Source organism: Schistocerca nitens, chromosome 1 (assembly GCF_023898315.1).
Source record: "Schistocerca nitens isolate TAMUIC-IGC-003100 chromosome 1, iqSchNite1.1, whole genome shotgun sequence".
In the NCBI taxonomy this organism is placed as follows: Eukaryota; Metazoa; Arthropoda; class Insecta; order Orthoptera; family Acrididae; genus Schistocerca; species Schistocerca nitens.
In genome coordinates this window covers 193,294,280-193,318,672 of record NC_064614.1, presented here as the reverse complement: position 1 = coordinate 193,318,672, position 24,393 = coordinate 193,294,280, and the positions used below count along the sequence as shown (strand labels likewise).

General features: G+C 43.1%; 1 protein-coding gene across 1 annotated transcript in view; it reads right to left on the bottom strand.

The window, feature by feature from the left end:
- Positions 1-10,912, bottom strand: part of LOC126236672 (zinc finger homeobox protein 4) — a 342,930-nt gene extending 332,018 nt beyond the window's left edge. The window contains exon 1 of the mRNA XM_049946199.1: positions 10,665-10,912. Coding sequence (XP_049802156.1) covers positions 10,665-10,912 — 248 coding nt within the window. The remainder of the gene's footprint in view (positions 1-10,664) is intronic.
- Positions 10,913-24,393: the final 13,481 nt, after the last annotated feature.

Genomic DNA, 24,393 nt, shown 5'->3' with positions numbered 1-24,393 from the left:
CTTCACGGAGTGCTGCATTGAGGAGAGGTATCGGTGTCGGACGGTGAGGCCTGGTACGAAGTCGGCGTTCCAAAACATTCCAAAGGTGTTCTACAGGATTTATGTCAAGACTCTGTGCAGGCCAGTCCATTACAGGGATGTTACTGTCGTGTAACTACTCCGCCACAGGCCGTGTATTATGAACAGGAGCTCGATCGTGTTGAAAGATGCAGTCGCCATCCCTGAATTGCTCTTCAACAGTGGGAAGCAAGCAGGTGCTTAAAACATCAATGTAGGCCTGTGCTGTGATAGTGCACGCAAAAAAACAAGGGGTGCAAGGCCCCTCCATGAAAAACATGACCACACCATAACACCACCGCCTCCAAATTTTACTATTACCACTACACACGCTGGCAGATGACGTTCACTGGGCATTCGCCATTCCCACACCCTGTCATCGGATCGCCACATTGTGTACCATGATTCGTCACTCCATACAACGTTTTTTCCACTGTTCAATCGTCCAATCTTCACGCTTCTTACACCAATCGAGGTATCGTTTGGCATTTACCGGCGTGATTTGTGGCTTATGAGCAGCAGCTCGACCACGAGATCCAAGTTTTCTCACCTCCCGCCTAACTGTCATAGTACTTGCAGTGGATCCTGATGCAGTTTGCAATTCCTATCTGATGCTCTGGATAGAAGTCTGCCTATTACACATTACGACCCTCTTCAATTGTCGGCGGTCTCTGTCAGTCAAAGACGAGGTCGGCCTGTACGCTTTTGTGCTGTACGAGTCCCTTCATGTTTCCACTTCGTTATCATATCGGAAACAGTGGACCTAGGGATGTTTAGGAGTGTGGAAATCTCGCATACAGACATGACACAAGTGACACCCAATCACCTGACCACGTTTGTAGTCCGTGAGTTCCGTGGAGCGCCCCATTCTGTTCTCTCGCGATGTCTAATGACTAATGAGGTCGCTGATATCGAGCACTTGGCAGTAGGTGGAAGCGCAATGCACTTAAATATGAAAAATTTAAGTTTTTGGGGGTGTCCGGATACTTTTGATCTCATAGTGTATATTACACAACATTTTTGGTGCAAATGGTTCAAATGGCTCTAAGCACTATGGGACTTAACATCTGAGGTCATCAGTCCCCTAGACTTATAACTACTTAAATCTAACTAACCTAAGGACATCACACACATCTATGCCCGAGGCAGGATTCGAACCTGCGACCGTAGCATCAGCGTGGTTCCGGACTGAAGCGCCTAGAACCGCTCGGTCGCAGCGGCCGGCTAACACTTTTGGAAGGTGACTCTCGACAGCCGTCAAGTAATGAATAAAATCGGTGTTTGACCATCACCTGAAGAGAAGATCTTCAATACTGCTCTGTGTACACTTAGTATGTTTGCTTCTAAAAGTCCTGTGTCGTACATTGACATTAGTGACATGCTCTACACATTATTTAAGTAATGACAAATATAATGTGGTGCTTAAACCATTTTAACCGTTATCCGCGAAGATGTCGATGACTGAAAACGGCTGATATTTTGGTTTAAAATAAAAGCAGCTGGTTGTCAAATATGCATTCTATACATATATTATATAGTAAATGTATGACACTTATTGCGAAAGTATTTATATGCTTGTTGCGGAGGATGGCCACACAAACAAACTTGTTATTGTGAAATCCGTTTGCAATTTTACAATTCATATAACGCACTTGCACCTCTAATTTCATAGGAAACATCCGTGTAGTAACCTTCTAGAGACATGGGTAGGTATATGACAAAAATAAAAATAAAATAAACAAAAATAATAATTTGGTTTCGCATACAGGACGCAAAATTGAGTAGCCACAACGCTAATCAATGAGCCACCATTTCGCTTGAGGATACCGTGCAGTAAAACGCACATTAAGTACCTCGAAAGTACCGCGGAAACTTTGATCGTCGTTTGTTTGAAAAACAGACGTCTATCTACGAATAAGCCGAGACAAATATTCGCTTATTTCGACTCCTCTTCCACTGAGTGAAATCGGCTCATGGCACTTGCCGTGTTCTCGTCGTCATAGATGCCAGGGGTAACACGCAACTATCAACTCCGACCGCACGCTCAGTTGTTACCGCACGATACGAAATTTGTCGAGTCCCATATTAGATGACTTCTGCATCTACATCTACACCATTTTTATGCAGTTCTGACCTAACTGTTTGGCAGGGAATCCACAGAACAACTTCTATCTTGATCGACTTTCCATTCTAAATGAACACCTACATCTTTCCCTGCGAACTCTGATTCTTTTATCACATCGCTCATTTCTGCCCATGTACGTGAGAATTGCCTAAATATTTTGTCATTCGTAGCAGAACTACAACGAAAAGCGCCTTTGTCTTAATGGTTGCCAACCGAGCCTGCTTATCATATCCGTGACACGCTCCCCCCTGTTTTACACTAATAAAGAACGACCTGCGTTGCTCTGATGTTTGTCGATGTCCTCTCCCATATGATAAGGTTCTCATACCGCACAGCATAGTGCGAGTAATTCGTTTAACAGAATTGTTGCATCTTCTAAGTGTAGCCCCAATTAAACGCAGCCTTGTCTTCCACTTCCCTACAACATTTTTTATGCAATGATTTCAATTCAAGTTGTACGTAATTATAGTTTACAGTTATTTAGCTGAATCGACAATCTTTAAATTTTGTAAACTGAAATTTACCGTAATTTTTTGTGCTCATGAGGGGAACCCTCACACTTTTTATTGTCCGGGGTCAATTGCCACTTTTCGCACCATGCAGATGTCATGCAATTCGTTTCATACTTCTGACATCGTTAGTAGACGTCAGACAACTGTATCATCAGCTGCTGATATTGTCTCTTAAACCGTTTGCAGCCGGCCTGTGTGGCCGTGCGGTTCTAAGCTCCTCAGTTTGGAACCGCGTGACCGCTACGGTCGCAGGTTCGAATCCTGCTTCTGGCATGGATGTGTGTGATGTCCTTAGGTTAGTTAGGTTTAATTAGTTCTAAGTTCTAGGCAACTGATGACCTCAGAAGTTAAGTCGCATAGTGCTCAGAGCCATTTGAACCATTTGAGCCAAACCGTTTGCAAGGAGCTATAACGCTTACTTGGAGCTGCCAGTTTTAACTTCTTTTTTTCACTAGATGACTTCCCGTCGATTAACCAAAACTCTGACCTTTCTGAGAGAAAATCATGAATCCAGTCGTACAGCTGACATGCCAACTCCGTAGGCAATCAATCTGATTAGTAGAAGTGTATGAGGAACTGTGTCAAAAGTCTTCAAGAAATCTCGAAATATGGAGTCAAATTGAAATGCTCTGTCTGTAGCGCTAATTATTTCGTGTGAATAAACAGGCAGTTGTATGTCACAAGAACGATATTTTATGGTTATGTGACAATAGATCGTTTTGTTCTTAGCCGCCCTTATGTGACGAATGAAGACACGCTTTGTATACCGAACAACTTACGCACAGTATCAGAACAGTTTATGCATCTGACTGTCAATTTACAGGCCAAGTACATTACCAAGCTGCGGTGTACAAGGCTACTCCGCGGGGTAGCCGCGCGGTTGAGGCACCTTGCACGGTACGCGCGGCTCGCCCCGTCGGAGGTCCGAGTCCTCCCTCGGGCATGGGCGTGCGTGTTGTCCTTAGCGTAAGTTAGTTTCAGTTAGGTTAAGTAGTGTGTAAGCCTAGGGACCGATGACCTCAGCAGTTTTGTCCCATAGGAACTTAACACCACCTAGGCTACACTTGCCGCCGTTCGTAGTCAGCGTAATGAAGGAGGTTCAAATGGCTCTGAGCACTATGGGACTCAACTGCTGAGGTCATAAGTCCCCTTGAACTTAGAACTACTTAAACCTAACTAACCTAAGGACAACACACACATCCATGCCCGAGGCAGGATTCGAACCTGCGACCGTAGCGGTCGCGCGGTTCCAGACTGTAGCGCCTGAACCGCTCGGCCACCAGCGGCCGGCAATGAAGAAGGTCATTTGTAACTATGCATTCCGTTTTCATATCTGTTGAAGTTTATGTGGAAATCATCATAAACACCTTGTCCAAACAGAACAACTATTCGACCTGGTACAGCGTCTGGTAGCTGACTTGACATAAAACGTAGAAACTATTTCATTAAGACTGAAGTTTCTTGGATAACACGGCTGCCACCATCAAGCGGGCTAGTCTTCTTGTACTCAACATTTTGTCTGGGGTAATGCGGCACATACCAGCTAATGAATGCAGTCTCTGCATCTTATCGGGAACAGTGTGAAAACCAACATAAATTATACACACATAACTGTCTAGTCCTTAGAGGAGAGTATGTCTTATTGTTAGTTGTTAAGGCCCTGATTGTGATCTCCTGGTTTGGCTTAATTTCTCTTGTTTTTACGGTTCTTCTGCAAGATGTATGATAATGCCACTCAGTCTCTGGTGTCGGTTCTCTAAACTTATCTAAAAACAGTCAAAAGAATGCAGTCTTTCTTTCCATGATCTTCCACTATATATTTAACATTTTCATATTCATTAAGACGACAGGTTTCTAATCTTTCTGTCTGTTTCGAAATTTCTTTGATCTCGTCTTTGATTCTGACCGAGTAAAGCTCCCATAAACCTCAACAGTACACAACAGTTCAGTCATTTAAAAACTTCCGATGAAATTTTACAACGTTTCTTCAAAAATATAGTTCTTTCATTTCACTCTCTACAACTGCCTGTTTAAATTAAGCCATCTTTTCGATGTGGATTTAACTTTATGTAATACTTTTATTTGCTATCGGTTAATTTCATTTTTACTATCGTTCTCAGGTATTTGCGTACACATAGTCATACGTTCATACGAATGACCACGAGTTTGAATCTGGCCAAATTGCAAATAAAAGTATCACAAAGTTACAGGCTCATCGGAAATACGGCTTATTTAATCGGTATGTGATGTGGACCCCGTTACGAAAGAAACAATTGATTGTTTATCATTATTGCGAAAGATAGCATTGTGCCATTCTTAAGATTTTGCATGCTCATAACTTCGATTACTGGAATACCTAAATGCAGCTGCAACCACTCATAGCATTCGATCACGTCACAACAGTGCGACGCGGCAGGTCAAAGAACAGTTGGTAAAGAAACATTGGCTTTTACTTCCTTGAAGAACAATGGAGCTTTATGTTTTAGTTGTGAAGGGCATTGCTTCGGAGACAGTTCTCTGCTACAGTTACTTACCGACTGTAGGGGATCGTTGTTACCGGTAAATGCTGAATGATTCCGAAGAGGATTATTACCGCTTCGCGGATAGCAAGGTGGCCAAAAATTTTGTTCAGCAGGTGGGGGTCTGGTGAAAACGATGAACAGTCCTTATAAACTCTTCAAGAGATGTATTTGGTACCTTATCAAAAAATATTATGCCTCTTAAGGTCACGTGTCACTTGTTATGAGCCTCTCCTCGCCCGCATGTCATCGTCCAGAAAAATTTATTACAACAGGTAAGAGGAGCATTTGCTGTCAGTTTGATGATGCGCGCTGTAAACGAACAGGTAGAACACTTGTATACGTTGATACAACAAGCTTTTCTGCTAGTCATTTCGTAGTAATTTCAGGACGATTCTTACATCTCTCGCAGCTAGCTTCTGTAAGCACATTTCAGAGCTACAGTACACACATTATGAAAAACGTTCATCTGACAATTTCGAGTACAGTACTTAACACTGGTCCATTTGCTGGAAGACAACCATGAAACCAGTCCCGACTTGTGACTCATGACGCGATGACACAAACTGATAATTCCGAGTGGAGAGGGATATGCTATTTCAGCAGTGCGTTTTAATTTGTGCTTATTTTGGGAAGAACACACATGATGGTTATTGACAGTATTACGAATTTCGTTTGCCACAGCAACCAGCTGGATGTCATATTACTATTATCTGAAGACAGGTTGTTGTGACAATGGAAATCGGTAACACTATGCTATACTTGTGAGTATGCCTCTTGAACTAATTTTTAAAAAAATGTAAGCGTGATAGATTTCTCCATTCCGACAGGGTTTCAGACTTGACGCATATGGTGGTGGCGGAAGAATTTTAGGACTGTCAGCATCACGGTTGTGTTTATCCGGACGAGGAGTAGAATTATTTCTTTAACTCAAAATCAAGTTTCTCAGGAAACTACACGGTGACGATGTTAAAATGGCAATCACATTGAGAGATCGCTGATGCCATTCACGAAGCTAGAGTATAACTTCAGGGATATGCACTTCTTTTAGAACCGCGGAAATAATCGCAACGTACAGCTATAGCACGTAACCACGTAATTAATCACAAATGTTATTGTAACGTATATGTAGTCGCTTAATGGACGTTATCTCTACCTTCTGTGGACCATGTCTCAATAAGAACAATACAGCTCGCGTCAAAAAGAATTGACAAGAGAACACAGCATCGAAGATGGTTCAAATGGTTCAAATGGCTCTGAGCACTATGGGACTTAACTTCTAAGGTCATCAGTCCCCTAGTACTTAGAACTACTTAAACCTAACTAACCGAAGGACATCACACACATCCATGCCCGAGGCAGGATTCGAACCTGCGACAGTAGTGGTCGCGCGGTTCCAGACTGTAGCGCCTAGAACCGCTCGGCCACTCCGGCCGGCCAGCATCGAAGATGTATGAACATAAAAAATTATTGTAAAGAGGTACAGCAGAAAATATTGCCTGAGTTCCATACCTGAGTAAAGTAACTGTAATCGAGTCATCGAAATCGATACACAGAAATGAATTACTATCTGTCATGTGCTATCGTGGATCATGAGCACAAGTACACGTGTGAGCAAAACTTACAGACGAAAGTAACTCTTTTTCCAGTTTCAACATTTCGTTGACACAGGACCAGCAACTTTTTAATACACTGCTGGCCACCGTAAATGCAACACCCTGAAGGAAGCATCCGAATCAAGTGAAATTTACACCATGGGTTTGCAGCGATGAGATATGCAACTAATTAGAATTTCAGCGCAGACGCACATCACGCGCGCCTGTGGCGCCACCTCATAGCGCCATTTAAGGCTTGGCGATTTCGACGAGTGTACGTTCGGCACGTGTGTTTACCTTGTGGTTGTTTCACAAGACGATCAGTTATGCCTCGTAGACAACAGCGAACATCGTTTGATCAAGTATCCGAGTTCACAGAGGAAGGATAGTGGCTTACCGAGATTGTGGATTATCATACAGAGAAATCGCTAGTCGTGTTGGACGAAACCAAACAACTGTAATGCGGATATGTGACCGCTGGATGCAGGAGGGTACGACGGACCGACGTGGTCGATCGCATTCACCTCGGTGCACCACTGCACGTGCTGATAGGCAAATTGTGCGCATGGCAGTGACGGATCGCTCAGTGACATCCCGAACCATAGCACAGCACATTGCGTCTGTAACGCATCATCCAGTGTCTGCGCGTATCATTCGACGCCGTTTACAGCAGAGTGGTCTGTCCGCAAGACGTCCATTGCTTCATCGCAGTGGTTAGCACACTGGACTCGCATTCGGGAGGACGACGGTTCAATCCCGTCTCCGGCCATCCTGATTTGGGTTTTCAGTGATTTCCCTAAATCGTTTCAGGCAAATGCCGGGATGGTTCCTTTGAAAGGGCACGGCCAATTTCCTTCCCAATCCTTCCCTAACCCGAGCTTGCGCTCCGTCTCTAATGACCTCGTTGTCGACGGGACGTTAAACACTAACCACCACCACCACCATTGCTTCATCTACCATTGACGCAGAACCACAGACGTCTCAGTCGCCAATGGTGTGATGACAGACGGATGTGGACGGCAGAATGGAATGACGTTGTCTTTACTGACGAGGCACGCTTCTGTCTGCAGCACCACGATGGTCGGATTCGAGTGTGGAGACACCGTGGAGAGAGGATGCTGGACAGCTGCATTACGCACCGCCACACTGGTCTTGCACCGGGTATTATGGTATGGGGCGGTATTGGATATTACTCTCGCACGCCTCTAGTACGCATTGCCGGTACTTTAAATAGCCGGCGCTACATATCCGAGGTGCTGGAGCCAGTTGTCCTTCCTTACTTTCAGGGCTCGGCCACAGCCATATTTCAACAGGATAATGCGCGACCACACGTGGCACGCATTGTCCAAAGGTTCTTCGTCAATAACCAGATTGAATTGCTTCCCTGGCCGGCTCGTTCTCCGGATCTTTCGCCGATAGAAAACATGTGGTCCATGGTTGCTCAACTAGTGACCCAGATTACATCCCCAGCTGCCACACCAGATGATCTTTGGCAACGTGTGGAAGCTGCTTGGGCTGCTGTACCCCAGGAACACATCCAACGTCTCTGTGACTCAATGCCGAGACGTGTGGCAGCGGTGATCTCCAACAATGGCGGCTACTCTGGCTACTGATTCTGGCAGGAACCACATGTCACAGACGTCTGTAAACGTAATCATTTGATACTTGGTCAACATGTTATCTACAAAATAAATTTTGTTGTGCTACCTCTTGTCTTTCTTGGTGTTGCATTTACGGTGGCCAGCAGTGTAGTTCATGAAGCCCTTATTAACAAGTTGCAGTACTTATGTTTGATGACTCGTTTCGAACCAATCGGTTCAGTCTCAAGCCTGGTCTACTTAGGCTGCAATGAAAGTGCCTGATCTTAATAACAAACATCAAAATGGCAATACATGCTTTAGAAAGTGTTCCCAGATGAGTGTCATAATCAACATGTGCCTACGTGGAAAGTCAGAATCAAAACTTAAAAGTTTCTGATTCGCATCTAAACTATCTTCCTCTGCTTACAAAGAATCATTCTCAAGATTTTCTCATTGAAACTCACCGGCAGTTAACGGGTGTAGGTAGTATGCAGCACACTTGGTTAGTAGACCCTGCTAGTTCGGGGAAATCTCGTCGTCCCAGGGCAGGAGAAAGCTAATTGTCTAGCGTCACCTCGTTTGCCTCGCTCACTGACGCCTCATCAAATGGTTCAAATGGCTCTGAGCGCTATGGGACTTTACATCTGAGGTCATCAGTCCCCTAGACTACTTAAACCTAACTAACCTAAGGACACCACAGACATCCATGCCCGAGGCAGGATTCGAACCTGTGACCGTAGCAGCAGCACGGTTCCGGACTAAAGCACCTAGAACCGCTCGGCCACAATGACCGGCGCCTCATCGCTCATCCCAAACCACAAAGGACAGAAACTTGAAATTTGGACAGTCTTTTGATCTTATATTGTTGGTGTCGTTTAAGAAGGGATTTTTCGAAATTGCACACATAAGGAGAAGAAAAGGGTGTGAAAGATTTTCTGAAAATACGTCGCTCTTACGGAATTTTGAAAATTAGTATTTGGTTTTTGGGTCTGAAATGAAGAAATCAGTATTTCAGCATTTTTGTAAATGTAATCCGTACAGGGGTGAAATACTGGGTGAAAATTGTTTTTTAAATAAATCATTATTAAACGATTACTAAAGTATTTTTAAAGCTACGTCTATGAAAACTGGTATTTGACTTCTCGGTTGAAAAAAGAAAATGTTTGAATGTTTCTGGAAATTCAACCCTTAAGGGAGTGAAATAGGGGATAAAATATTTTATGAAAATATTTCATGGTGGATGTTTTAAAGCTAAATCTATGAATATTTGGATATGGCTCATCGGTTAAAAATAAAAAATACTTTTTTTCAATATTTTTGGAAATTCGACCCCTATGGAGATATATAAGAGATGAAAGCTTTTCTGGAAGTGTTCCATTACGCAAGCATTTTTGAAATTAAATGCATGAAAATTTGTATTTAGGTCCTCTGTCGCAGCCGACCGCTGTGGACGAGTGGTTCTAGGCGCTTTAGTCCGGAACTGGGCTGCTGCTACGGTCGCAGGTTCGAATACTGCCTCGGGCATGGATGTGTGTGATGTCCTTAGGTTAGTTAGGTTTAAGTAGTTTTAAGTATAGGGGACTGATAACCTCAGATGTTAAGTCCCAAAGTGCTTAGAGCCATTTAAAAAAAACGGTTCAAATGGCTCTGAGCACTATGCGACTTAACTTCTGAGGTCATCAGTCGCCTAGAACTTAGAACTAATTAAACCTAACTAACCTAAGGACATCACACACACATCCATGCCCGAGGAGAGCCATTTTACTCTGTTGCAAGTGAAAACATAATAATGTCACTGTTTTTGGAAATTCAACCAATAAGGAGGTGAAAGAGGGGATGAAAACTTCCAAGAAAGTGTTTGGTTACCATTGTACTGAAAAGTTTTTAGTGCTAAATCTATGAAAGCTGGTATTTCACTTCTCGGTTATATGCAAAGAGATAAGTGTTACGGAATAAAGTTTGGCTGGCTCTGAGCACTATGGGACTTAACAAGAATAAAGTTTCTATGGAAATATCTCGAGAATAAGGCAAAAGTCGTAAGTAATACTACCTCTACGCAAAGCAGCTGGCGCTAAGCTGGTATCTAGGGTTCATCGTACCACCTTCACAATTCTCTATTATTCCAATCTCATATAGCGCGCGGAAAAAATGAACAGACGAAGTACCCTCCGCCACGCACTATAACACGGCTTGCGGACTACGGACGAGGCTCCACGACACCGTTTGAACCTATTGGCACAGGACTGTCAATAGGAGGCAGCTAGCGCGCGCCAGACCGTAGCGAAGCAGAGTGCGAAAGAGAGGAGGCGGCCACGCACAGGTGGCGGTCCCGCGGGAGGGCTTTGAGCGGGCGCGGCGTCCGTGTTGTTCTTGCTGCCGCACCACTGAGGTGCGGTGCGCCGCTGCGAGCACAGGCGGGCCGGTCCAGTCGAGCGGCAACGTCCGGCCAGGGCTGCCACAGCGCCGCCTCCCTGCGGGATGGGCTCTCAAATACACACCTCATCAGCAGGTCCCCTAGCCACATCTTTACGCCTTTTATATGTCCGCGGATATCGGTATGCGGACTACAGTCACGCGACAAGACGCAGTCAATACCTTCGCTGCGCAGTGCCGATGGTACTGTTACCGACGACTGTGCCGCTGAAGCTGAGTTATTGAACGCAGTTTTCCGAAATTCCTTCACCAGGGAAGACGAATGGAATATTCCAGAAGATGAAACACGAACAGCTGCTAGCATGAGTTTCTCGGAAGTAGATACCTTAGGGGTTGCGAAGCAACTCAAGTCGCTTGATACGGGCAAGTCTTCAGGTCCAGATTGTATACCGATTAGGTTCCTTTCAGATTACGCTGATACAATAGCTCCCTACTTTTAGCAATCATATACAACCGCTCGCTCACCGATAGATCTGTAGGGGAGAGTGGGGCACTCTGAACCACGGGGCACAATGAATCAGGCAGCATAATTTCAGTATAAGGTGGTAAATTATTTTTTCCTCTGTGCATATGTTGTCAGTACTGCCCTACCAACTGCCACTTGTTTTCTGCAAGATCTAGTTCCCGCCATTAGTTTTGTACTGGTGATATGTTAGTTTCGCGACAGTGAATTAATTTTTGGGGACATAGATAGATTGAATTTTGTTCAGTCCTTTGTCACCAAATTTTAGAAAAAGCAAGTCTTTGTAACAATATCAATAATGCATTTTAATTATATAGATCTTCAAATATTAACAATGTTCATACATAACCTCACATGAGCTTTTTTTGAAATATGTACTCTTGGGGCACATTGAACCAAGCTCTCCCGGGGCACAATGAGCCATGGTTCATTGTGCCCCAGGAATCTTTTAATTGTCCAATACAAGCACTCTGTACTTTGTTTCCTTACCATAGGTAAAACGTATGTGTAGGAATTTAAGGCTTTTAAATCACAGACGTTCAGCAGTCCTGTTTTATATTATCAGGTTTGAAGATTGTTCTTTCATACCGCAGAAAGACGGACAGAGGTAAAACTGACCATTACGTTATGCAAGAAGCTGTACAGGATGTTCTTAATAAGGGCATGGCAGTTCACCAAGCAGCTAAATCTCATTTAATACCTTACCCAACTCTTCATTGATATGTTCAAGACATTAAATGTGGTTCCAGAGAAAGATTGACACCAAACTATGACAATCGTAAGGTATTTTCTGTGGAGCAGGAGAAAGAATTAGGTAAAGGATGAAGCTTTTGTTCCAGATAGCAACATACTTTATGTGCTCCCACGACCTGCCACTGATGGTGTGACAAAGAGACAAAAATCATATTTCAAATTTGGAATCAGCTTCGAGTCCATTGATGTTCGGTAATTCCAAAATAAGTAACATGATTGTGTGCCTACACATTGAATTATATGATTCACACATGGAATATATGTACACATTATGTTTAAAGTGTATTTACACTTACTTTGTATGCTAAATAGGTTCTTTCAATGAACTGTTTAAAGTGGTTCATTGTAACCTACATGTGGATCTACAATCTACAATGAACCATTTACCAAATTTTCTTCAAAGGTCTGCAGCTAAAAAACAATTAATGACAATGCAATCATATAAGGCCAGTTGATACTTGAATGATTAAACTGTAACATCTGTAAATCACAACCCTGTAATAAAGTTATTGGATGAGTAACACGGAGAAATATTTTTTATGGTTCAATGTGCCCACTCTCCCCTACCTACAGATTGGAAAATTGCGCAGGTCGCACCAGTGTTTAAGAAGGGTAGTAGGAGTAATCCATCGAACTACAGACCTATATCATTGAAGTCGGTTTGCAGTAGTGTTTTGGAGCATATATTGTATTCAAACATTATGAATCACCTCGAAGGGAACGATCTATTCATACGTAACCAGCATGGTTTCGGGAAACATCGTTCTTGCGCAACGCAGCTAGCTCTTTATTCGCACGAAGTAATGACCGCTATCGACAGGGGATCTCAAGTTGATTCCGTATTTCTAAATTTCCGGAAAGCTTTTGACACCGTTCTTCACAAGCTACTTCTAATCAAGCTGCGGACCTATGGGGTATCGTCTCAGTTGTGCAACTGGATTCGTGATTTCCTGTCAGGAAGGTCGCAGTTCGTAGTAATAGACGGCAAATCATCGAGTAAAACTGAAGTGATATCAGATGTTCCCCAGGGAAGCGTCCTGGGACCTCTGCTGTTCCTGATCTATATAAATGACCTGGGTGACAATCTGAGCAGTTCTCTTAGGTTGTTCGCAGATGATGCTGTAATTTACCGTCTAGTAAGGTCATCCGAAGACCACTATCAGTTGCAAAGCGATTCAGAAAAGATTGCTGTATGGTGTGGCAGGTGGCAGTTCACACTAAATAACAAAAAGTGTGAGGTGATCCACGTGAGTTCCAAAAGAAATCCGTTGGAATTCGATTACTCGATAAATAGTACAATTCTCAAGGCTGTCAATTCAACTAAGTACCTGGGTGTTATAATTACGAACAACTTCGGTTGGAAAGACCACATAGATAATACTGTGGGGAAGACGAGACAAAGATTGCGTTTCATTGGCAGGACACTTAGAAGATGCAACAAATGAACTAAAGAGACAGCTTACACTACACTCATACGTCCTCTGTTAGAATATTGCTGCGCGGTGTGGGATCCTTACCAGGTGGGATTGACGGAGGACATCGAAAGGGTGGAAAAAAGGCCAGCTCATTTTGTATTATCACGTAATAGGGGAGAGAGTGTGGCAGATATGATACGCGAGTTAGGATGGAAGTCATTAAAGCAAAAACGTTTTTCGTCGCGGCGAGATCTATTTACGAAATTTCAGTCACCAACTTTCTCTTCCGAATACGAAAATATTTTGTTGAGCCCAACCTACATAGGTAGGAATGATCATCAAAATAAAATAAGAGAAATCAGAGCTCGAACAGAAAGGTTTAGGTGTTCTTTTTTCCCGCGCGCTGTTCGGGAGTGGAATGGTAGGGAGATAGTATGATTGTGGTTCGATGAACCCTCTGCCAAGAACTTAAATGTGAATTGCAGATTAATCATGTAGATGTATATGTAAAAACGCGTCCTACTGGTGATAAAAAAGGTCGAGTCAAGTATTTTGGATAGTCCTTTTGTATACCATTTGCATACCAACAGAAGGATTGTCTTAGTGTCATTGTCGCCTAATAAAGTAAGAGCCTACGGAATATCAGATCAGCTGTGTGGCTGGATTGAAGAGTTTTTAGCAAACGGAACACACCATGCATCATGTTGTTCTCAATGGAGAGACGTCTACAGACGATAAATTAACCTCTGGCGTGCCACAGGGAAGCGTTACGGGACCATTGCTTTTCACTATATATATATGTATATGTATATATATATATATATATATATATATATATATATATATATATATATATATATATATATACGAGGGCCGTTCAGAAAGTAACCTCCGGTTGATTTAAAAAAATACACCAAGTTAAATAAAAATATTTTAATATATACATCTTACAACTACATCTTTGCACTATTTTTCTACATAGTCTCCATAGCGATTGAGGCACTTATCGTATCTCTTCACAAGCTTTGAAATTCCTTCTGCATAAAAATCACCCGCTTGTGCCTGGAGCCAGTCTGTGACCGCATCTTTGAGCTCTTCGTCGTCATCAAACCGCTGTGACCCGAGCCATTTCTTCAAATGCATGAAGAGGTGATAATCACTTGGCGCCAGGTCTGGGCTGTAAGGTGGATGGTTGATAACGTCCCACTTGAAGGACTCAAGAAGGGCCGTTGTTCTGCGAGCAGAGTGAGGACGGGCGTTATCGTGCAAAAAAACGATACCGGAAGTCAGCATACCACGGCGTTTGTTCTGTATAGCCCGTCGTAACTTTTTTATTGTTTCACAGTACACGTCTTGATTAATGGTCGTACCACGTTCCATGAAGTCAACCAACAACACCCCTTTGGCATCCCAAAACACCGTTGCCATCAGTTTTCTGGCAGAAAAATCTTGCGAGGCTTTTCTTGGTTTGGTAGGCGAATTTGAATGTGCCCACATCTTTGATTGTTCTTTTGTCTCAGGGTTCACGTACTTAATCCAGGTTTCGTCACCGGTCACGATTCTGTTTAACAATGGTTCTCCTTCGTCCTCATAACGTGACAGAAAGTGTAATGCAGAGGCCATTCTTTGAGTTTTGTGGTGGTCGGTAAGAATTTTGGGCACACATCGTGCACCGAACTTACGGTAACCCAATCTTGCTGTCACTATCTCGTACAAGATAGTCTTAGAAATCTGTGGAAAACCAGTAGACAACTCCGACATTGAGAAACGTCGATTTTCACGAACTTTTGCATCAACTGTCTGAACGAGTTCGTCAGTCACCAATGATGGTCTACCACTCCTCTCTTCATCATGAACGTTTTCTCGTCCACTTTTAAATAAACGTACCCATTCACAGACAACTCCTTCACTCATAACTCTTGGTCCGTACACGGCACAAAGCTCACGATGAATAGCTGCTGCAGAATATCCTTTGGCTGTAAAAAACCTTATGACAGCACGCACTTCACATTTGGCGGGGTTTTCTATTGCAGCACACATTTCAAACTGCCACAAAAACTAAACTAGCGCAGGTACGACGTTCACTCGACCACGGCTTGATGCCGACTGACCTGTTGAGTGCGTGAACGCACAGATGGCATCGCTACTCCCCCCACAACCCGCACTGTGACCAATCGGAGGTTACTTTCTGAACCGCCCTCGTATATATATATATATATATATATATATATATATATATATATATATATATATATATATATATATGACCTAGTAGTTAGTGTCGGAAGTGGAATGATCACATAAAATTAATTGTTCATAAGGCGGCTGCCAGGTTGAGATTCATTGGAAGAGTCTTTAGAAAATGTAGTGGATCAACAAACGAAGATAGACGTTGACTGTGGATATTGTATCACAGACACAGTCCCTTGACTGTTCAGAGCTATAACTAAACCCGCCCAAAGATGTAAACAACCATGCATGAGCAGCGCCTATTAGACGGAAGGGGTCCGACAGCCATTCAGTTACAGTCATTCCATCAGGAAGGAGGTACACGGCTCGTGTTGTCTGTAGTTCAACCGTGCCTAGACGGTCAATACCGCGGTTCGATAGCGTCCGCATTGTTACTTTGTGCCAGGAAGATCTCTCAACAAAGGAAGTGTCCAGGTGTCTCGGAGTGAACCAAAGCGATGTTGTTCAGACATGGAGGAGATACAGAGAGACAGGAACTGTCGATGGCATGCCTCGCTCAGGCCACCCAAGGGCTACTACTGCAGTGGATGACCGCTAGCTACGGATTATGCCTCGGAGAAACCTTGAGAGCAACGCCACAATGTTGAATAATGCTTTTCGTGCAGCCACAGGACGTCGTGTTACGACTCAAACTGTGCGCAATAGGCTGCATGATGCGCAACTTCACCCCCGACGTCCATGGTAACGTTCATCTTTGCGACCACGACATCATAAAGCGCGGTACAGATGGGCCCAACAACATGCCGAATGGACCGCTCAGGACTGAAATCACGTTCTCTTCACCGATGAGTGTCGCATATGCCTTCAAAATGGTTCAAATGGCTCTGAGCACTATGTGACTTAACTTCTGAGGTCATCAGTCCCCTAGAACTTAAAACTACTTAAACCTAACTAACCTAAGGACATCACACACATCCATGCCCGAGGCAGGATTCGAATCTGCGATCGTAGAGGTCCCGCGGTTCCAGACTGTAGCGCCTAGAACCGCTTGGCCACTTCGGCCGGCACGTGTGGCAAGATCAAGCCACTACTGCTTATTTTCCGCTGAGTAACAGGTCTGGTGTTGACGCGTGGATACAAAGCTGTTAGTCTAGACTGACAGGAGTAGTCCACTTAGTGGTACAGTCACAACTGCGCTGGTGGAAGAAAGTAATGTACTACCACAAGAACTCCTTACTAACAATTTGGCCAGCATGGGAACCCGTTGCAGAGCATGCCTTGCCGTTCAGGGTTATCACGCATCCTATTACGAACTACGCCCCTTCTTTTGTGATGTCCAGAGGACATCATAAATCGCGGTGACGTCAGTGTAATTATTGTCTTTGAATAAAAATGTAATTTCTGTTGGTCCCATTGGGTGATTTTATTATTATTATTATTATTTTCATCATGTGATAGTTACTTTCGTCCTTCAGTTTTGCACAGTAGAGGATAATGTTTAACGTCTGATGATTTCTCCGGTGTTCTTGCTAGCAACACGCACTAACGCCGCCCTAAGAAAATCAGATACTCCTTTAGATTCTGCGCAGGGAATGATCTGAAAAACCCCTATCGCTAAGCGTCAACGGCGGTGTGCCATTTCTTAATGGCCAACTTACCGAAATTATGTCTGTGTGTGCCCTTCTGGAACGCTTGAGCGCACGAAGGCTGTATTTACATTAACGGCGCCCAGACGCGATCATAGGTTATCGACGGAAACTTGACCGCCGCTAAAAATCCTCCTTTATTGCCAAAACCGAAGTTAGTCCTACTTGAATGACGAGATTAAGACATTAAGGATACTGATTGCTACATAAAATTCGTGAGGTTTAATTTATGTAAATTGATCCTCTAAGCTAAAACGGATAAATATGCTAATGAGACAGGGTTCGTTAATACGCGCATAAGTAACGAGACGGTTTAGGTTTATGGGACCACCTAGTGTCGGTATTTTACTACCTTAAACATGCCTCATGGCGACAGGTTATGCCCCTTCATCAAGTAAAGGGAAGCTTGATGTCTCTGGCTTGGTAAATTTTCGACATATCTTAGTATAGCTTTCCGTTCACGGTGACGGTAATATTTATACACAAGACATCTGGTTAGAGCAGGTCAAGTAAGAGAAATATGATGGTCTGCGACCTCTAACGTACATTTTAGAGATGTCAACGAATCTAGGAAATACGAGCATAAATGATTACACGCCAGAGGAAAACTGATGTTACAGTGAAATAGACGACCTGCCAACAGCACTTGCTGCAAAGTGTTTCCCATGTTTTCTGTTTCTTTTTATGTAGATCTGCCACGTGTTCTAATACTCACACTTGCGCAAATAAATGTAGATGCAAATGAGCACTGCCAATGGAAATAACTATATAAGTCAGTAACAGGAAATAATAAATATTATTTTTTTAGAACAGGAAAATAAACAGTAAGTGAACTGTGCAACATGTGAGTCAATAAGCAAAGTTGTTAAAATAACAGGGATAGCCGGCCGGGGTGGCCGAGCGGTTCTAGGTGCTACAGTCTGGAACCGCGAGACCGCTACGGTCGCAGGTTCGAATCCTGCATCGGGCATGGATGTGTGTGATGTCCTTAGGTTAGTTAGGTTTAAGTAGTTCTAAGTTCTAGGGGACTGATGACCTTAGAAGTTAAGTCCCATAGTGCTCAGAGCCATTTCCTTTGAGCAGAGATAGTACAAACTGTTCACCTTCTCATAGCAACAAATCAAACTGATAAGGGTGGTACGGATTTCCGATCACATAGTATAAATATTAATAGTAGAGTCCAGCGTCCATATCAATTAAATACTGATGATTGTTGACAACCATAATATCATATTCAACCAGAATTGATTATTAAATGGGAAATTTATTTTTACATAGTGTATTAAGCGGTTGCACACTGGCTTACATGCATTAACAGTTCGCTCATCGTAACACGGACGTTTTACCTCATATAATGAATCTGACGTGCTGCATAAATATGCTGTTCTTACCGGTAAGAACAGCATGGACCTTGCCGTTGGTGGGGAGGCTTGCGTGCCTCAGCGATACAGATAGCCGTACCGTAGGTACAACCACAACGGAGAGGTATCTGTTGAGAGGCCAGACAAACATGTGGTTCCTGAAGAGGGGCAGCAGCCTTTTCAGTAGTTGCAAGGGCAACAGTCTGGATGATTGACTGATCTGGCCTTGTAACAATAACCAAAACGGCCTTGCTGTGCTGGTACTGCGAACGGCTGAAAGCAAGGGGAAACTACGGCCGTAATTTTTCCCGAGGGCATGCAGCTTTACTGTATGATTAAATGATGATGGCGTCCTCTTGGGTAAAATATTCCGGAGGTAAAATAGTCCCCCATTCGGATCTCCGGGCGGGGACTACTCAAGAGGATGTCGTTATCAGGAGAAAGAAAACTGGCGTTCTACGGATCGGAGCGTGGAATGTCAGATCCCTTAATCGGGCAGGTAGGTTAGAAAATTTGAAAAGGGAAATGGATAGGTTAAAGTTAGATATAGTGGGAATTAGTGAAGTTCGGTGGCAGGAGGAACAAGACTTCTGGTCAGGTGACCATAGGGTTATAAACACAAAGTCAAATAGGGGTAATGCAGGAGTAGGTTTAATAATGAATAGGAAAATAGGAACGCGGGTAAGCTACTACAAACAGCTTAGTGAACGCATTATTGTGGCCAAGATAGATACGAAGCCCACACCTACTACAGTAGTACAAGTTTATATGCCAACTAGCTCTGCAGATGACGAAGAAATTGAAGAAATGTATGATGAAATAAAAGAAATTATTCAGATAGTGAAGGGAGACGAAAATTTAATAGTCATGGGTGACTGGAATTCGAGTGTAGGAAAAGGGAGAGAAGGAAACGTAGTAGGTGAATATGGATTGGGGCTAAGAAATGAAAGAGGAAGCCGCCTGGTAGAATTTTGCACAGAGCACAACTTAATCATAGCTAACACTTGGTTTAAGAATCATGATAGAAGGTTGTATACATGGAAGAACCCTGGAGATACTAAAAGGTATCAGATAGATTATATAATGGTAAGACAGAGATTTAGGAACCAGGTTTTAAATTGTAAGACATTTCCAGGGGCAGATGTGGACTCTGACCACAATCCATTGGTTATGACCTGTAGATTAAAACTGAAGAAACTGCAAAAAGGTGGGAATTTAAGGAGATGGGACCTGGATAAACTGAAAGAACCAAAGGTTGTACAGAGTTTCAGAGAGAGCATAAGGGAACAATTGACAGGAATGGGGGAAAGAAATACAGTAGAAGAAGAATGGGTAGCTTTGAGGGATGAAGTAGTGAAGGCAGCAGAGGATCAAGTAGGTAAAAAGACGAGGGCTAGTAGAAATCCTTGGGTAACAGAAGAAATATTGAATTTAATTGATGAAAGGAGAAAATATAAAAATGCAGTAAATCAAGCAGGCAAAAAGGAATACAAACGTCTCAAAAATGAGATCGACAGGAAGTGCAAAATGACTAAGCAGGGATGGCTAGAGGATAAATGTAAGGATGTAGAGGCTTGTCTCACTAGGGGTAAGATAGATACTGCCTACAGGAAAATTAAAGAGACCTTTGGAGAGAAGAGAACCACTTGTATGAATATCAAGAGCTCAGATGGCAACCCAGTTCTAAGCAAAGAAGGGAAGGCAGAAAGATGGAAGGAGTATATAGAGGGTCTATACAAGGGCGATGTACTTGAGGACAATATTATGGAAATGAAAGAGGATGTAGATGAAGATGAAATGGGAGATACGATACTGCGTGAAGAGTTTGACAGAGCACTGAAAGACCTGAGTCGAAACAAGGCCCCCGGAGTAGACAACATTCCATTGGAACTACTGACGGCCTTGGGAGAGCCAGTCCTGACAAAACTCTACCATCTGGTGAGCAAGATGTATGAAACAGGCGAAATACCCTCAGACTTCAAGAAGAATATAATAATTCCAATCCCAAAGAAAGCAGGTGTTGACAGATGTGAGAATTACCGAACAATCAGTTTAATAAGCCACAGCTGCAAAATACTAACACGAATTCTTTACAGACGAATGGAAAAACTAGTAGAAGCTGACCTCGGGGAAGATCAGTTTGGATTCCGTAGAAATACTGGAACACGTGAGGCAATACTGACCTTACGACTTATCTTAGAAGAAAGATTAAGGAAAGGCAAACCTACGTTTCTAGCATTTGTAGACTTAGAGAAAGCTTTTGACAATGTTGACTGGAATACTCTCTTTCAAATTCTAAAGGTGGCAGGGGTAAAATACAGGGAGCGAAAGGCTATTTACAATTTGTACAGAAACCAGATGGCAGTTATAAGAGTCGAGGGACATGAAAGGGAAGCAGTGGTTGGGAAGGGAGTAAGACAGGGTTGTAGCCTCTCCCCGATGTTATTCAATCTGTATATTGAGCAAGCAGTAAAGGAAACAAAAGAAAAATTCGGAGTAGGTATTAAAATCCATGGAGAAGAAATAAAAACTTTGAGGTTCGCCGATGACATTGTAATTCTGTCAGAGACAGCAAAGGACTTGGAAGAGCAGTTGAACGGAATGGATGGTGTCTTGAAGAGAGGATATAAGATGAACATCAACAAAAGCAAAACGAGGATAATGGAATGTTGTCGAATTAAGTCGGGTGATGTTGAGCGCATTAGATTAGGAAATGAGACACTTAAAGTAGTAAAGGAGTTTTGCTATTTGGGGAGCAAAATAACTGATGATGGTCGAAGTAGAGAGGATATAAAATGTAGACTGGCAATGGCAAGGAAATCGTTTCTGAAGAAGAGAAATTTGTTAACATCTAGTATAGATTGAAGTGTCAGGAAGTCTTTTCTGAAAGTATTTGTATGGAGTGTAGCCATGTATGGAAGTGAAACATGGACGATAACCAGTTTGGACAAGAAGAGAATAGAAGCTTTCGAAATGTGGTGCTACAGAAGAATGCTGAAGATTAGATGGGTAGATCACATAACTAATGAGGAGGTACTGAATAGGATTGGGGAGAAGAGGAGTTTGTGGCACAACTTGACCAGAAGAAGGGATCGGTTGGTAGGACATGTTCTGAGGCATCAAGGGATAACCAATTTAGTATTGGAGGGCAGCGTGGAGGGTAAAAATCGTAGGGGGAGACCAAGAGATGAGTACACTAAGCAGATTCAGAAGGATGTAGGTTGCAGTAGGTACTGGGAGATGAAGAAGCTTGCACAGGATAGAGTAGCATGGAGAGCTGCATCAAACCAGTCTCAGGACTGAAGACCACAACAACAACAACACCGGTAAGCAGAGGTTACACTGTGCTGAAGTTATATTGGGAATAACTATAAGTTAAGAGAGTAATCAGCTGACACTGCAAAAGGTAATACCAAACGACGGGGGAGCTGGTAACTTACGTGTGATTCCACTCTATTGAAATGCAGCCACGCGGTGCATTTAATAATGTAAGGTATGCTATTTGCAAAAATTATGTTAATGCTCCTCCACATAATACAGAGTGTACAACAAAGGTTAGGCGAATTTTCATTTTCTCGCTGAAAAAGTGTACTAGTGCATGCTAAAGCGATAAAATCGGTACATGATGCAGGAAGATGACGTAAAATTTTGTGTCACTGATCGCAGTTAAGTTTATGAGCCTTCCTTGTTTACTGAGCAGTTTTACTGATTTTATTTAATTTGCTAACTGTTAGTGTTATTGTTCACATTTCTGTTCTTTGCACTGCGAATACTGATTACACATTCAGCAATCTCCCAATGGCGGTATTTTCGTAAAGTGAAGTTTTTAGAGTCCAAACGGAGATAAGTTCTAAATCGTTTTACATGCGACTTGTCTGAGTTGAATTCGAGCTGGCGTTTATACTTTCAACGCATGTGACCCCACACTGAACTCTATAGATCATCTTTTTTGTGTAAATATCAGATCTAGAAATTGTTGAGTTTTTCAGTTGATGTTTTCGAGATTTTTATGTAGCTGATGTCTGTTCGCAGCAAAGCTTCTGTGACGAAGAAGAGGGGGAAAACAGTGGTAGCGGGAGTATGTAGTTGGTGGTAGAGCGAACCACAAAAGAGATCACAATTTTGTACGGATGAAGCGGTACAACAGGCAGCGACACGCATTCGCATAAAAATGTTCGACAAAACGATGATAATTGCGGGAGTTATGCGGAGTGAATCTAGACTTTTTATATTTGAGGCGTCATGCTCGTATAGCCTCGAAACAGTCTGGGCGAACAGATCGGCTCTGAAAAAGAAACCGAAAGGACTGGAGACAAGTGAAGGTGCCTCACAGAATAGCGAGTCCACGGGAGTTCAGCCTTATCCAGCCCGCAGTGTTCAATTACTGAGCAGGCAGTTGCGGTCAGCTTGTCCTCAGACGGTATTCGTCAGACACTTGCACAGCACAGTTGCAGGAAGACGCAATGACGCACTTTCTGGTCCCGCGGGGTCAAAGGACCTAATTTGCCCGAGAACGATATGTACAAATAACGCAATGTTTGTTGCGTGATTTATCTCTACCTAAAAAAGCCTTGTTTCAGTAGAATTTCATGATCACGCACGCAAGAAATAGCAGCTGTGGCTTTTTGTTTTTTGATTTTTTTTGGGGGGGGGGAGGGGGGCAGGAGGGACGAGGGGAGAGTTTATTGTGTCAGTGATCTGCTGACGCATCTGGTCTACAAGATCGGTTGTGTGCATCTGGAAAATGTCTGGCAGGCACTGTGTGATGAGGCGAAGTTCAGATTCCTGAATGCTATAGGCGCATTTTTTCGGAGATAACGATAAGAAGAGCGTTGTGAGCAGTTAATGTGTGATAACGGAAAAATAAAACGACGTGTCGTGGAGGAATAGATCGTGGAGGAAGAGAACAGCTCGACAGTAGGATATCAATTAATATAGTAATAGTAGAGGGGTTGTGTGGGCGCACGACAGCAAGGTCTTCAGCGCCCGTGCAGTGTCATAGATCAATTAATAATTCGAATGAAGGGGAATAGGTCCAGTAAACCGTCAACTTGACTTCCTAGACAACTCTGAACAGAAGACTGCACCATGTCCATAAGACGGTGCAGCGGAAATTACTCCAGTATGCCGTTTACTAACCTGTGTAACCACAGAGTTCCTGAATCTACTGCGAAACTAAAACTATGCGTAATGGACGATCACCAATGATATTGTGAAAATTAATTAAGTGTTTACGTACCACTGATAAAAAAATAACGGTTGCATACCTATTCATTATTTTCATCTTGGTGTGCTTGCACTCTACACTGTACACGGCGAGACTGCTTGTCTCTGTCCTTGCAAAATTCTACCTTGGCCAGCAAGGTTGCCGCATCTCTCTCCAGTTCAGAATTTTTGGAGCATTAAGGGCAGGTCCCTGCACCCAAATCGGGATTTTGACGATCAGACTCGCCAATTGAACAGAATTTGGCACGATATGTGTCAGGAGGACGTCCAACAACTCTTTTTAATCAATGGTAAGCCGAATAACTGCTTGCAGAAGGATCAGAGGTGGACCAACGATTTATTCACTTGCTCACTTTGTGAAGCTCTTCCTCTTGAATAAATAGTGCAGTTCTGCTGAAACTGTAAACATTTGTTTTTCTGTGTATGTACATCACATCTACCGATTTCGTCACATTTGGATAATTCCTTCGTGGTGCGTAGGTTTTTTTTGTGTAAGAGTGTACTTAACCGACGAAACA